This window comes from Antechinus flavipes, chromosome 2 (assembly GCF_016432865.1).
Source record: "Antechinus flavipes isolate AdamAnt ecotype Samford, QLD, Australia chromosome 2, AdamAnt_v2, whole genome shotgun sequence".
NCBI classification, from domain to species: Eukaryota; Metazoa; Chordata; class Mammalia; order Dasyuromorphia; family Dasyuridae; genus Antechinus; species Antechinus flavipes.
In genome coordinates this window covers 275,684,275-275,701,526 of record NC_067399.1, presented here as the reverse complement: position 1 = coordinate 275,701,526, position 17,252 = coordinate 275,684,275, and the positions used below count along the sequence as shown (strand labels likewise).

General features: G+C 33.5%; 1 protein-coding gene across 1 annotated transcript in view; it reads right to left on the bottom strand.

Annotated features, from left to right (window-relative positions):
• Nucleotides 1-1,179: 1,179 nt before the first annotated feature.
• Nucleotides 1,180-17,252, bottom strand: part of HAUS2 (HAUS augmin like complex subunit 2) — a 26,999-nt gene continuing 10,926 nt past the window's right edge. The window contains exons 2-6 of the mRNA XM_051977168.1: nucleotides 9,217-9,309; nucleotides 8,845-8,914; nucleotides 5,835-5,967; nucleotides 2,315-2,423; nucleotides 1,180-2,017 (exon numbers count right to left, since the gene is read on the bottom strand). Coding sequence (XP_051833128.1) covers nucleotides 1,865-2,017; nucleotides 2,315-2,423; nucleotides 5,835-5,967; nucleotides 8,845-8,914; nucleotides 9,217-9,309 — 558 coding nt within the window. The 3' untranslated portion in view covers nucleotides 1,180-1,864. The remainder of the gene's footprint in view (nucleotides 2,018-2,314; nucleotides 2,424-5,834; nucleotides 5,968-8,844; nucleotides 8,915-9,216; nucleotides 9,310-17,252) is intronic.

Genomic DNA, 17,252 nt, shown 5'->3' with positions numbered 1-17,252 from the left:
TCAACACTGAGATGATTCAACGCAATTCCAATAGATTTGTGATAGAGAAAGTCAACCCCATCTAGAGAGAAGACTATGAAGACTCTATGTGGATCACAGCACAGTATTTTCACCTTTTTTGTTCTTGTTTGCTTATTTTGTTTTCCTTCTCATTTTTCCCCCTTTTGCTCTGATTTTTGTTGTGCAGCATGACAAGTGTGAAAATGTTTAGAAGAATTACACATATTGGATTATCTGCTGTCCAGGATACAGGGAGATGGGGAAGGAGGGGAAAAAAATTTTAAACATAAAAACTATCTTTTTATATATTTAAAAAAAACAAAACAAAACACCATCACAAAATTTTGCAAGGGTGAATTTTAAAAACTATCTTTGCATGTATTTTGAAAAATAAAGAGATATTATTTAAAAAATAAAATAAAAATAAAAAACAAAACAGTAACTACAAAAAATAAAGTATGCAGTCCAACCTGGGCATTCCTCCCATCACAAAAATTCCAGCCAAGACTGAGGTTAACGGGAAGCACCCATAATGTCCTTATCCTCAAAAAAGCAAATGAATAACCTCAAAATAATTTGTTTGACTCTGGTGTATATTTATACTTATAGGACTGATTTATGATCTAGTGACTTGGACACAATGTAACTAATTACTTCTTGTCATGAAGAAACATAATGGAAACAATTATTATAAATCAAATACTGTACAGTTGCATCATCATATGACCTTGTATTAGGTGAAATTGACTACAGGAACTTTCTTAATAAAGTAGCTCCACTGCTTAAAGGATAATACCTTCATTCTTTCTTTCCTTCCTTGGCCACTTTCCTGGCAGGCCAAATAGTTAAGCCAAACTGAGAAGAACTTGGGTGACAAAACTCCTGTCCTGGAAACGTGTTCATCTGAAAGTTCCTGAGGTTTTCTGTCTTGGTCTTTCAAATTTTTGTTAACCTCCCCAAGCTCCAATCTCTAAATTAGCTGCATCCCTTTTAAGATTTCAACATGTGATGGCTCATTCACTTACCAGGAAAATTTTTACAAAAAGTGATTAGGTTAAATTGCTAATTACAGTCATCTGCTATAAGGAAGTGTTATAAATCTATATAAAGTCAACATATTTATAAAGTGAATCTTCTGCATAAGTAGGTGAGTGTTGAGGCACAAGTAGACATCAGAACTATAGAACAAATTCTTTTTAATAAAAAAAGAAAAAGAAAAATAGAAGAGAACAGTAATGGCACTAATAAAATCGGATGCAGTCTAAAACAATTAAGTGCCACTTCCCACCACCTGCATCTCCTCTTTCTTGACCCTTTTTTCTTAGTCTCACTTGTTTCTAGTCCCTTTCTTCCTCAGTGACTATCCCTTTAGATCCGCCTGGGTCAATTATCGTCTTACTCAGCCTTTTTTCTTCTTACTCAAGGACTAAGAGGTTGCTGATGACCCATGAGAGATCCAAAAGCAGTAGAGGTAATGTCAGATTCAAGCTTTCCTAATTGAAGAGCTTTTTGCTTGTAATGATTTTCACTTTTTTGGATAGTCTCTTGTGAGTATGTTAACTGCTGTATAATAATGTGTATGTAATTGCTTTTTTGCCATGTCCAGCTGCTGCCAGTGAGAATGAAATACACTTTTCTTCATATTAATTAATACCTCTTATTCCATTCATGTGAAAGAAGTGAAATCAGATTTGGTCACAACCCCAAATAAAACTAAGAAAAAGGTTTCATGAATACAATTAGCAAGAAAACCTAAATTTCCCACCATAATCAATTATGAATGGACATCAGCCATCCACATAAAGAAAACAGTCAGTGGTCGCTTGGTATCAAGAATCAGCTGGCCTTGAGATGGAAAGGGAGATTACAGTCTCATGCTTTTTTTGAAGAGATCGCCAGAAAATATTTTGGTGATAGAAGAAGAAATTTCCTTTTGTTGCTCTCTCCACTTCAGTATATTTTCTATCAGTTCCTCTGTTTCTCCCGCCAAGACATTCATCTTTGTCAAAGCCCTATCCTAAAATATTTGAAAAGAAGTGAGAAAATACCTATAAGTAAATATGTAGATTATACAAATTTAAGTTACAAAAATGAAATATTAGTGTTCAACACTTCAAAGTTATTTGCAACTTATTATATGAACAAACAAGGCCTAATTTCTAAAAAGGCATGATTTAAAGAGAATAAGTATTTAATTTCAAAAAGTCAGCAAAACTGGACACTTAGAGGATGAAGAAAAAAGCTATCTGCAATAGTTTATAAAACTGAACTAAAGCTGAGCAAAAATAAGAAAAAATGATCAAAATATACTTACCATATTTTTCACACTAGAGTCTAAACAAGGAATGTTTCTTATGGCCTCAATATGGGCTTCTAGCTTCTCAATGAAAATCACTGCTAGATCCAACAATTGTACCACATACCTAGGAAAAGGTCAGAAATCATGAGAAGAGAGAGGGGATATCATCTACCATTTTAAGCAAAATTATTTTCTGGGTTTGGTTTTAATTTTTCCTTCTGCTAGTATTTCTAATACTAGTTGAAAGAATTAAAACCTATATTATAGTTTAATAATAGACTTGGTTTTTAAAGAAATGTATGAATCAAAAGGTTCAGACATCATCTAGTTATTTTCCCCTGCTTTTCAGAGGAGCCACATCCTATCATTCATCTAGTACTTACAGATCAAAAAGAAAGCGACCAAATAATCATACGTGGAATTCAATTTAACACCCACTAATCTTCCAGTTAACAATTTGTGCATATGTAAATTAAAACTCCCACAATTTCAACTCATTTCAAATCTTCATATAATAGTAGAAAGAGTAGAGTAATACTCTCTATTTAAAAACCCATTCTAAGATATCTGTAATCACAAATTCTTTAAAAAGAATTATTTCTTCTTGAAGGTAGTAGACTTTGTAGTTTATTAATTCCTATGTACCATGCATTAATATCCACTGATATTATTTTACTGCTAGTTAGAAAACTTCAATATAAAGGGTGGTAGTGATTTGCTAAGGGCTATGCTAGAAGTCACTGGTAGAGAAAATATAAGGAAGCAGATGGTTCAAGTTTTTGTTCTTTTGCTTAGCTAATACTTTACATCTGTATAACTTAATTTTTTCAAAACAGTCCCATACACACTATTCTCATCTGATCCTCACAAAACCCCTTAGAGAAAGAAAAGCAATGTAGGTATTTTCTCATCCCCATTAAGTGTCTCACCCATTGTTTTATAATCATTAAATAAGAGACATTCCCTTAGAACCATAGTCTTCTAATTCCTAGCCTAGAAAAAGCACCTTGTCTACACACATTCTGCTACTAAGTTACAAAAGAAATAATTTAAAAATAAGATGAAAGTGCTTTTTTTCTAAAGTAAAAAGCCAGAACTTAATCTCTAGGTACGAAGGAATACTTTTGTGCATTCAGTGCTCTAACCCTGGAATTCTATCCCCATTCTAGCTTTTAAAATTTCTTCCTGTAGGAACAGTAACATATGACATTTTCTATAGTACTTTAAAGTTCCAAAGTACTTCGTTCACACTAACTCTGTGAAGTTGTTTCTTGCCTGTTTATTGTGGAAGACCAGCCATGCAAGCCCAATTTATAGATAAGGAAACATAGGAAGCTTATGTGACTTTGCGGAGGTCAAATGGAATCTAAAAATTGGGACTTTTGAAATTATCTAGACTAACCTATACTGCAACAAGAATGCCCATCACAAGAGTATGCACCCAATGAGGGATCATCCAACTTGTGTTTAAAAACCTTCATTGAGAGAGAATCCACATTTTCCAAGACAATCCATTCCATTTTATGCAGCTCTTATAATTGGGAAATTTTCCCTACATCACTATGTAGAGAATAATCTTACTCTTTGCAACTTTTAACCATGACTCCTGATTGTGCCTTCTGGAGTCAAGCAGATTAAGTGTGACCCTGTCTCTTCCATGCCTAAAATGTTCTCCTTCTTCATCTCCAACTATTAAAATCCCTAAGTCCTTAAAGGCTCAGTTCAAGTGCTATTCCCTTCAGGGATATCTGTCTTTCCTAATTCTCCCCAAATATTAATGTTCACCCTCTGAATCACTTTTTATTTTATCTATTTTGTTTACATATACATGTGTTTGTATGGATGTATACACCACACAAGTATATGCACAATCTATATTAGGAATTTGTGAAGATATTGCCTCTTCTCTGTAAAATCAAAGCTCCTCTAATTCCAAAGGACTCATGACAGAAAATACTATCCACATTCAGAGAAAGAACTGAAGAAAGTCTATATGCAAATTGAAGCACAATATTTTCCATTTTATTTTTGAGTCTGCTTCTTCTTTCATGACATGATTAAAATTGGAAATATGCTCTATGTGCAATCTCACATACATAATATATATCAAATTACTTACTGGTTTAGAGAGGGGAGAAGGAAAAGATAAAGAAAAATTTGGAACTCAAAATTTTTTTAAATGAACATCAAAAATTGTTTTTACATGTAATTGGAAAAACTACCATTTAAAAAAGGAAAAGAAAAAAAATCAGAACTCCTAGAGGACAGAGAATATCTTATTTTTATCCTCAGTACCTACCACAATGCTTAATACATAGCAGGTACTTAATGTTAATTGATCAATGAAATTAGAAGATAATTAAGTGTCATTTAAATACGGATTTCTCCTAACTACAAAATCCAGGGCTCTTTCTACTATAGAACACTTCCTTCTAGACCTAGTAAAATGCTGTTTCCTTTATGAAAACTTTCCCAATTCCCTTGGCTAGAAATGATTTCTGCCTCCTAAAGAATTCTCCAAGCATTTCATTAGTACCTCCCTTCTATATTTAGTATAGGTTCTTGCATTTGGTATTGCTTATAGTTGTCACAATTATATAACTAAGCTCTTCAAGGTCTATGTCGTCTTTATCTTTGTATTTTTCCCAGTGACCCTGAAAAATGCCTTGTACAAATTCAAAAATCATCAAGAGCCACTGTTATGAAAAAGAATGATTATTTTCACTTTCAGGATCAGCATATTATCACTTAAAAAAAACCTCCCTACAGAAAAAAAAAAAAAAAAAACAAGTATAATGATCAAAGAAAGTCTTAATAATACTTAATAAAAGAAAACACAGTAAAATAGAGAAGGTGTAAGGTTTGGATTCTGGATCTGCTTGCTACATATATATGCTTGATATTTATATGTATATATATAGATAGATATATTTACATTTGTGTTATTTATATGGGCATACCTCTTACCTTCTCAATGTTAGCTTTCTCATCTATAAAATGTGGGGGGTTGTACTAAATCAAGGGATCTTAGAACTTGAATGGGGAAAAAAAATTACATCATTATTTTCATTAACCTGTAATTGTAATGTAATTATTTCCTTCAATTGTTTAAAAACATTCTTCTGAAGAGAGGCTTACAAGGCTTCACTAGATTGTCAAAGCAGTCCATGATACAAACAAGGTGTGACCATGACTCTAAAGGCAAAATGTTATAATAGGAAGGAAGGTGATCTTAAGATATGAAAATTTTTGTTAAGACCCTGGGCACTGAGATCTTAATTAGATGTGTGGATTTAGCCAAGTTAATTAATCTTTAATGAACCTCAGTTTCTTTAGATATAAAATGGGATAATACTAATTATACTGCTTACCTCAAAAGGTAATGACGAAGAAAATCTCTTATGGCCCTTCAAGTCCTATGTAATTTTATGTCATATCACTAAAGTTACTTATTTATGAGTTATTGATTACATATCACTAGATAGCAACGAATAAAATAATACAGACCCAGAACTTGAATTTTCCAAGTCCTGACCTGTGGTAAATAGCTTCTATAGGCAAGTTCTCCTGGCACAGGGGCTTCATCAGTCGTTGTCGAAGAGCCCTCTTCTCCTTCAGTACAGTCTCCAAGTGTTGATTCATGCTTTGCAAAATCTCACACTTTTGAGCTGTATAAACCAAAAGCAGTAAATGTAAAAAGAAAGCAAGATAAAAGACATTAATTTTGAGGTTGCTAATCATTCCTTTTCACTTGTCACGAGCAGTGATTTTATCTTAAATAATTCTCAATCCTTCTCTTCTCTTCATCCAGATTACCAAATCTAAATTTCCCTTTCTCAAATCTATTCCTTTTATGATTTTATAGCTGAAGCCATAGTTCTCATATATGAACTTTGCCTTTATACAATCCAGTATTCTAACAATGCACTAAAAATCAATTATCTTAAAGGCCATTTCAATTTTCTCAATATGCTTTCTTAGAGGCTTGGAGTGACTTACATGAACTGATGCTGAATGAAATGAGCAGGACTAGGAGATCAATATATACTTCAACAACAATACTATATGATGATCAATTCTGATGGACCTGGCCCTCTTCAACAATGAAATGAACTAAATCAATTCCAATGGAGCAGGAATGAATTAAACCAGCTACGCCCAGGGAAAGAACTCTGGGAGATGACTAAGAACCATTACATAGAATTCCTAATCCCTCTATTTTTGTCCACCTGCTTTTTTTATTTCATTCACAGGCTAATTATACACTATTTCAAAGTCTGATTCTTTTTGATCAGCAAAATAACTGTATGGACATGTATACATATGTTATATTTGGCTTATACTTTAACATATTTAATATGTATTGGTCAACCTGCCATCTGGAGGAAGGGGTAGAGGGAAGGAAAGGAAAAGTTGGAACAAAAGGTTTTGCAACTGTCAATGCTGAAAAATTACCCAAGCATATATCCTGTAAATAAAAAGCTATGATTAAAAAAAAAAAGATATAAATTTGTGTAGAATTCCCCATAGATTTTAAATATTAGATTTTATATCAGATGAATTGTCTCAGAGACAGTTTCCCAAACAGTATCATCTCTGTCCATTTGATCTATATTGACTTGTGTGAAAGCCTCTTGATTTTATATAATTGAAATTGTTTATTTTGCTATTTTTATGATTTATTCCATCCTGTGTTTGGTTCTGATTATCTTCTCTTATCATTGGAGTTTTCTTATCAAATAATTTACATATGTGTGTGTGTATACATATATGTATATTATATATAGTTTATTTAAAATTTATTGTTATATAGTATAAAATACCATTCTAATTCTACTTTTACCATATTGCTTTTGAGTTTTCCCACCAGTTACATTAATAAAATCTTTTCCCAGGAAAAAAAAAAAGCTTTCTTAGAATCCTACTGTGGTGAACAATCAATTACTACTTCACATGAAAAAATGTATGACCATGTTCTCTACTTCACTCTCAACCTTTAATAACTATCATTTTTGTCCATTTTGAAACTGAAGTGCTCTGTTCTAATCAGGCAAATATACTTAACACTTGTGCTTGATTTCTAGATCACTAGTTCTAGGTGTAACCTCCATAGCTATCTATATTCATGGTGTGCCCCTTTAGCAGGCTGTAAGCTCCTTTCATGCAGAAACTGTCTTGATTTTATCTTTGAATTTCCAGTATTTAACATAGTACATGGCACATAGCAGGCACTTTATATGCCCTGAATTAAATAAGTATTTTTACAAGGCTTAATCAAACACAATCCTGAAAAGCTAAGAGTCTTCAGTAAAATACAATCTATTACTTAAATCAAAGTGAAGGAAATACAGAGAAAAGAATCAATTGAGGTCACATATGCAAAAAAACAAATTTAAACAAGGAGCACAATAATAAAACACAAATAAATGAAAATGTATTCCAGACTGAAACCATAGGTATTTAAAAAATAAAAAATATGGTGCTGGGCGAAGAAGAAAAAGGCAAATACAAACAGAAAAAGAGAAAGGGGGGATAGTAATATACAAATCCACAAAAAGTAACATAAACAGAGGAACTTTCAATTATCTGTGTGTATGTGTATTCTCACAAGTACAAGCACTTATACTTTTTAAAAGATACTGTGGTTCAAAAATTTAAGATCATGCTGAATCTTATAAGTATAAATTTACAAGTAAAAACAGGACAATAATAAATTAGAACTTGTTTGCCCCACAGACTGGATAAAATTAAGTATAGGACTGAAAGTTCTTCACATCTGATTTATATAAATAAGCCATTAGGTTTTCAGTAGGTACAATTCTTTTTTTATCTTTTTCTTCATTATCAGCAAAGATCTAAAAATTGCCCATCTTTCTACACTTTGTATACTATTTCAAAAACTGAGATCCTTCGATTTAGATTGTATATAAAAAATTAACTTTGAAAGATTAAAAGTTTATGAAAAGAGTTATGGCCTTTGTACCTCTTCATCATCTCCAATTGCCCAGTTTTTATCTTTTTTTCCCCATAAAGTTCAATTGGAATATAGGAGATGGGGGATGAGACTGATAACATTTTGGCCTTACTTGTAAAAGTTATGGGCAAATAATGAGATTGAAACTACCAATAGGGGCAGCTAGGTGGCACAGTGAATAGAGCACTAGCCCTGAAATCAAAAAGACCTGAGTTCAAATCTCGCCTCAGACACTTAATACTTCTTAGCTGTGTGACCCTGGGCAAGTCACTTAACCCCAATTGCCTCAGCAAAAAAGAAAGAAAGAAAGAAAGAAAGTATCAATAAAGGAGATTTTGTATTCCTTAAACATTTGTTCTTGTTTAACTATCTGAAGTGCTTAGTGTATCAGACAAGACATAGAACAATGATGTTATAAGATCCCAGCCATGACAGAAATGTTATACAGTGTTATGCTTTGTCATTTTACAGTTTTATTCAAAGATGTTTATTTAGTCTTTCCTATTAGCATAGATAATCGAGAAATGATTGACATGTCCAGCAACCCTCTATTTAACTAAAACACACTTACCTAGAAAGAAAGGATGAACAACATCTGCTGTATCCTTTTCTAGTTTTAAGAGGTCAATTTCCAAGGTCTTCTACAAAAGACAGAAAAAAAATCATTTGGGTCATTCAGAAAGTAGCTTGGGGGAAAAAAGAATCACATATGGGTAAAAATATATCATTTAGGCCATGCTGCTGTTTCACTGGAAAGAGGGGGAGGGAGAGAAGTGGCTAAACCATAGAAAGAAGATACTATGTGGCCAAATCCTTTATAATTTATTGACATATTTCCTTGGGAGGGATAAGGACCGTTGATTTTAGAATCAGCAAGATTTCTTGCTGGCAAAACTGAAAAATAAAAATTAATATTGTCATATGGCAAAAGTGAAGCTTTTACCTGTCTGATTTCAGCCTGTAAATCTTTAATCTGCTTGATTCTGGAGAAGTTTGCAAAAATTGGAGCAGGATTCTTACATGAATCTAGTATCTCCTATTAAAGAACAGAAGACAGCACAAAATTAACAAAGTCAAAAGCACTAGGAAAATATCAGAAGGAATTTCTGTAAGGTACAACCAAATCTTCCTCTAAATACAGAGTAACATATAAATGATGCAACATGTATCTCCTGTTTTTCAAAATATCTACTATGATTGATAAGGATAATTACACAATTATCTTTAAAATAAGACTAAGAATCAGTCAGGAGAGTTTATGCACATACATATATACATGTGTTATTGACTATACATTCCCATTTGAAGAAGCCACTAACCCTGAAGTTATAAGAAAATCCTAGCTCTTCTGTTATTCCAAATCAAAATCCATCCCTGATTTCTTTGACCACCTTGGAATTAACAAGTCTAAGGTTTCACAGATACATTTACCCTTTTTAGGTTAAAGAAAATCTGATCATACTTTTCTCAAAGAGAAAAAAAAAATAGCACGTACTTGAAATCAGTTTTAAACCATTTCCTGTCCCAGAAGTCAGAGACTTCTCTGTGCTCTCCTCTCCTACTGTCCTCTCATAGTTCTTTCTTTATAAAAGAGGCCAGAAAAGGAGGGTACAGAGAATTAATCACCTGAAGGTTAGAACAAAATGTCAAAATTCATCTTTCCCATGTCCTAGAGTTAACCATTAAAAATAAAGGAAACGAAATGAGTGGCACCCTTACTGATCACTTTCTTTTGCCTTTTACCTTTTTTTTCCACAAATAATTTCTATCCCTCAAGGCTCCCAATCTCTTTTAGACCTTGGTGTGATATAGAGCAGCCAACACAAGATTACATCTCCTGGTCAAATTTACCAACTTTTTTTCAATATTCTAAAAAAGAAGTTGTCATTTCATTGTTGTGTATATTCCTTCCCACCCTCAAAGTACCTCAAAACCACTTTATAAATTAATATATGGTGGTATTGGAAAATTTATCAACCTAAAGTCAATACGATGATCTACTTCAAATTTCTGATCCCTGAATAACAAACATACAGTCCATTACCAGGAATGAACTCCAAATAAGTGACCTCCAAAGTGCAATAGGAATCCTGGCTTGATCCCAAGTGTTAAAAGGCCCATATTCTACCTTCCTTGAGGATAATCTTCAATACATGTAGCCACTCCCCTTACTTAACTCTTTTCCTCCTTTGTGCAAAGCTCCTGGCTTCCTCCCAAACTAGGTGGTACAATGAACAGAATGCTTAATGTTAAGCCTGGAGTCAAGAAAACCAGAGTTCTAATTTGGCCTCAGTTCTGTGACTCTGTGCAAGCCTTTTAGCTCTGCCTGCTGCAATTTCCTCAACTGTAAAATGGGAATATTGTGAAAATTAAATAATATTTGTAAAGAGCTTTAATCAGTGTGAGGCATATATTAGGTGCTTCTCTTCCCCACTTCCTGAGCCAAGATTCAATCCTTTAAGGCAGATATAACCTAATATAAGTATCCCCACAGCACTAACAGTGCTAGAAAATTTTTCCTGTATTTCCCCCTACATAGCCATCCTTTATATTCCAGATAATATGACAAAATTTCACATTGATCACTGTTCTGTGGGACGAGTGCTAGACCCTCTTTACCAAATTAACTAGTCAAGAGACATTTTCAGGTACAAAGAGAAAGCATTTATTTAGTCCCTGCAGGGAGAGACCCAGATACATCTGAGAAGCACCTCAACTCCCAACATGTTGGTGGACCTGACCAGCAAGAAATAGTAATTGGTTAAATAGCAAAAGACCCAAGCCTTTTCATTGGATAGACTAAAAGGAAGTAACCATCATTGACTAACGGTCAGCAATGTTGTCTGCTTCCTGTGGGTCACATCACTTCCTGTCACTGACCTAGGGTCTTGGCCTTTAGAGACTTCTAGGCCTAGAGAACATGTGACTTCCTGCTACTTGGGGCCAAACTTGATCTTCCAGCTCTGCAGATCTCTGAGAATAGGGATCACATGACTGAGGCCTAGACTCAGACTTGAGAAAACTTCACCCAGTTAGTCCTATTCACAGTGAATCTGTGAGCCTATTAAGTTCTATGCCCGCTGGTATCTTCCCACATCATGAAAAAGATAATGATTTAGGGATTGTTTAAACTAGAACCTATCAATATAACCAGAAGGAAAACAATCAAGGTTAGAAAAACAAAAATCAAAGAGCAGATTTGTATGGGACAGGGTCAGTTTCTAAATTTTCCTGGAAAGAGAAAAATCATGACTGTTTTAGGGTTGTGATTTAAAACTAGGGAAACCAAGAGTATACCTGATTTGAGAAGAAAGCTCTATACTTTGGGAGCTGCTTGTGTTTTCCTATATCTTGATACTACACAACAATGCATCATATTGTAAAAAGAAATTGGCAGGATAAAGCTCTATTTTAAAAAAGAGATTGGATACACGAAGATAAGGTCAAAATGGGTTCATGATCTAGGCATAAAGAATGAAATTATAAATAAATTAGAGGAACATAGGATAGTTTACCTCTCACATCTGTGGAAGAGGAAGGAATTTGTGACCAAAGAAGAACCAGAGATCATTACTGATCACAAAATAGAAAATTTTGATTATATCAAATTGAAAAGTTTTTGTACAAACAAAATTAATGCAGACAAGATTAGAAGAGAAACAATAAACTGGGAAAATATTTTTACAGTCAAAGGTTCTGATAAAGGACTCATTTCCAAAATATATAGAGAATTAACTCTAATTTATAAGAAATCAAGCCATTTGACAATTGATAAGTGGTCAAAGGATATGAACAGACAATTCTCAGCTGAAGAAATTGAAACTATTTCTAGCCATATGAAAAGATGCTCCAAGTCATTATTAATCAGAGAAATGCAAATTAAGACAACTCTGAGACACCACTACACACCTGTCAGATTGACTAGAATGACAGGGAAAAATAATGGGGAATGTTGGAGGGGATGTGGGAAAACAGGGACACTGATACATTGTTGGTGGAATTGTTGGTGAATACATCCAACCATTCTGGAAAGCAATTTGGAACTATACTCAAAAAGTTATCAAACTGTGCATACCCTTTGATCCAGCAGTGTTTCTACTGGGCTTATATCCCAAAGAGATTTTAAAGAAGGGAAAGGACTCTGTATGTGCAAGAATGTTTGTGGCAGCCCTCTTTGTAGTAGCCAGAAACTGGAAACTGAGTGGATGTCTATCAATTGGAGAATGGTTGAATAAACTGTGACATATGAATATTATGGAATATTAATGTTTGATAAGAAATGACCAACAAGATGATTTCAGAAAGGCTGGAGAGACTTACATAAACTGATGCTGAGTGAAATGAGCAGGACTAGGAGATCAATATATACTTCAACAACAATACTATATGATGATCAATTCTGATGGACCTGGCCCTCTTCAACAATGAGATGAACTAAATCAATTTCAATGGAGTAGGAATGAATTAAACCAGCTACGCCCAGGGAAAGAACTCTGGGAGATGACTAAGAACCATTACATAGAATTCCTAATCCCTCTATTTTTGTCCACCTGCATTTTTGATTTCCTTCACAGGCTAATTTTACACTATTTCAGAGTCCGATTCTTTTTGTACAGCAAAATAACTGTTTGTACGTGCATACTTTATTTTGCATTTAATTTATACTTTTAACATATTTAACATGTATTGGTCAACCTGCCATCTGAGGGAGGGAGTGGGGGGAAGAAGGGGAAAAATTGGAACAAAAGGTTTGTCAATTGTCAATGCTATGAAATTACCCATGCATATAACTTCTAAATAAAAAGCTATAATTAAAAGAGAGAGATTGGGAAAAGAAAAAGGAGAAGAGAATGTCTTTTAAAAGACAGGCATATAAAATCTATAACTATTTTGCCTACAACAAGGGATGTGGTGACTGTCTGAATATATATGTAGTTATAGCCATGTTCAAATTTTACCTGCTAGAATTAAACTCTATGCATGTGACCACCTCTTCTTATCAAGAAAACATGGAGCAAGAGAACACGTACCACATACAAAATAAAGATAAGATGACATATAAATGGTTGATGAGAATAAATACTTCAGTCAGTGAATAAAATGAAGTTTAGAGGTCAATCTCAGTAGACTAGAGTGCTTAGAAAATGCTTCATGAATATGCAATTAAATATGTCCAAACCAAAGAGAAAGATGAGAGTTTTGTGCAGTGTGAAATAGTCTCATAAGAATTTTACCTTTTTATGTCATGGACAATTGATAGACTCCTAAAATCTATGAACACTTTCTCAGAATAACAGTTTTAAAATAATTTAAGGAAATGTTAAATTTTAATTTGAGACTAATGAAAATAGAGACATAATATTCTCATCAAAGTCCATAAACCCGCTGAAATCATCTTCAGACCCTCATAGGGGCTGGTAGATTCCAAGAACTTTTTGCCTACACTGAGTCAAAATGCACCTTGCTTTAACAATAAGGTTAGCTCCCTTTTTTTTAATACAAAAATAAAATCCTATTTCCCTCATCTCCCTCTATTATCACTGGGAGATTGTCTCAAATTGTTCTTCCATTAGGAATAGCTCCTGACGCTTTAGTGTTAAATTTTATTTTGTCTCCATTCCCCTATCTCTTCAAGTAATTATTTAATGTTCTGTAAACAGACTCTAAGATATATTGGGGATTTTAGTAAATAAATACTCTTTTGTACTGAGAATAATCCTCTTTCCTTCCCAATTTCTAGCTTTAATTTTTTTATTGAAGTTTTTTTTGTTTTTAATTTTCAAAACATATATATGTAGGTACTTTTCAACCTTGCAAATTTTTTTCCCTCCCTTCTCCCACCTTTTCTCCTAAACGGCAAGTAATACAATGTAGGTTAAACATGTGCAATTCTTCTATACATATTTCCACAATCATTATGCTGATTTTTCAGATCAAAAAGGGAAAAAAATGAGAACAAAAACAAAATGCAAGCCAAGAGCAACAAAAAGAGTGAAAATATTATATGTGATGTTCTCTGAGTGCAGATGGCTCTCTTCATCACAAGACTATAAGAAATCATCTTGCTGATCATTTCTCATAAAACAACAAATAATATTCCATAACATTTATATACCATAACTTATTCAGCCATTCTCCAACTGAGATTCAACTTCCAATTTCTTGCCACTACAAAAAGGGCTACCACAAACATTTTTGCACATGTGGGTCCTTTTCCCTCCTTTATGATCTCTTTGGAAATACAAGACTAATTCTCTCTTTAATTAAAAAAAATTCAGTAAATAATGAAAAACCATATTTAAGTGGAATTTACTTATGAGATAGGGTTATCTATAATCTATTCTCAATATCCCTGCTATAGAAACTCAGATGGACAAGCCTGAATACTCATTCATAATTATAATCTAAAATTTCTTTAAAGATTCTTTGCCTTTGCTATTCCAAGTTGACTTCTTCATGAATAGCGAGAAGTAGACAAATTAGAGACATATTACAGAGGTAGAAGTGGCAAGATTCAATAAGCAACTGAATGTGGGGGTTGATCAGGAAGGAATTTCTTGAATCCAGGTGGAAAAATAAAGAGTGTCTGGAGAGAAAGAGGTAATTATAGAAGGGAATAGGAGAAAAGACATAATGAGTTCTATTTTGGTCATATTAAGTCTTAGCTATCAAAAGAGAATAGAAGAGATCTCCAGCAGTCATTTGGTGATATGCAAATGGATATGATATAAAGACTGGTAATTGAAGCCAATCAAATATATGTAATCACTAAAGGATTCCTGTTGTTCACCCTTCTTTTTCAAAGAGGACAATAACAGGGAGGTGATGATGCCATGACATACAAGTGAATTGGATTTAAGTGAAGCAGGGCTGTGCAAAATCACCAATCTCACTTTCTCCTCCAGAGCCACCTAGGTCCAGTGGCGAGATATACATCAGGATGACTGCAGATGGCCCTGAATGCAGAGACACCTTGGCCTTTTTAAGCTAAGGTATTTTCCAGGTCTCAGTTTGACAGGGTAATGTCCATTCAGTGATTAAGGCTAGATAAGAACTGAAGCAAAGGATGACTACTTTTATCTAGCAAAAAAATGAATAAATAAATTCAGTCTGGGAAGGCAGACCCTCGAGTTCCTTGCCAAAACATAAAACAGAAACAATTGGTTGGGGGGGTTGGGGGAAGAGTAGGGGGTGTAGGGGGTGTGTGAAATTACTTGATATCGATTGGGGTCCAAACAATGACCAATTGGGGCTTGGCCTGGGATCTACTGTTGGTAAATCAATAAAAGTCAGAGTGATTTGGGTTTAAGAGATGGTCCTTAAGAAAGAAATCTAGCAGATAAACCTCAAGATATCAAGAGGTTTCAGCAATCAAAAAAAGGAGAAGGTACTGTAAAAGAAGAATAGAAGGTCTAGGATAGATTCTATTTTAATGGATCATCTATGAAAACAAGACAATATCAGAACAAGGAAGGATCAGAAACAAGGAGACTCAATGATCCAGTCTTCAATAATCTGGAAAACACAAATTACTTAGAGGAAAAACTCTACTTGATTAAAACTTCTGAGAAAACTGCCAAGCAACATAGTAGAAACTGGACTTAAACCAATACATTATAACACATTTTGTATAGATACATGATCTTAATATTAGAGATCATGCTATTTTAAAAATCAGAAGAGAAGCAGATTACATGCCTCTCACAGTTATGGGTAGGAGATGTAATCTTAACCAAATAAGGGATAGAAACAATTATGGAAGATAATGTAGATAACTTTGATTATTTGATTTAGTCAAAGGATATGAACTAAGAACCATTTACAACCTATATATTAAGATTGTTAGAAGAATAATTGATAATCTATAGCGAATAACCTATACAAACTATCAACAGTATAAAAGAACACTCCAAACCACTAATAAAAATATAAATCAAAACACCTTTGAGGCTTCACCTCAAACCCTACAAACTGGCAAAGATGACAAAAGATGGGAATAGTCAAGTTTAACAGTTTTTGGGAAGATGGGCATATTACAATATTTTTGGTGGAACTATGAATCAGTACAACCATTTTGGAAAATAATTTGGAATTATGCAAATAAAGTGATTAAAATGTTCATACACTTTGACCTAAATATTCCATTACTATAATTATGCATCAAAGAAGCCATAACAAGAAAATACCTTATGTGCCAAAATATTTATAGCAGCACTTTAAGTGACAACAAAAAATTAGAAACAAAGCAAGTGATCACTGATGGCTAAAGAAATTGTAGTACATGGTAAATGTGATGAATACAGAAAAACATGTAAATATATATACACACAAACTTTTGCAGAATAAAATAAACAAAGCCAAGAAAACAATACATGCAATAACAATATAATAAAAAAGAAATCACTTAAAAAATCAACGTGAATGTTTTTTAATTATAAAAAACAAGCAGGCCTGAAAGATAGATAAGATACTCCCAACCTAACCTTTTGTAGAGGTAGAAGGTCCACAACTATTATATATTGCACAGCTTTTCACTTTTTTTGAGTTATATTTATTTTTACCTCTTTTTTTTTCTCTTTTTTTGCTCTTTAAAATATACTGTTATTTGGAATAGCTCTTTGGGAAAGGAGATATAGAATAAATTGTGATGATATAAAAAAACAAAAAAAAACCTTATATTTAAAAAAATAAGAGAGGTTAACTTTGAGGAAAAGGGTAAAAACCTGGTTTCTCAAAATCAACAAACCTAGAACAAAGAAGAGAGGACAGATGAAAATGTAGAGGGGTTTTGAGGAATGAAGAGGTGAGAAAGACAGTTTAGAACAGATGACTTTGTAATTTCTTTAATGAGGCTTTGTTCTCTGTTAATGGAATTTCAGGCACCAAGGAACAGTTAGGAAATATGGTTTTTGAGAGGAAGGAGATATTCCTAGACAGCCTAAATCATACTAAACAGCAGTTTGCCACAAAATCTACCTG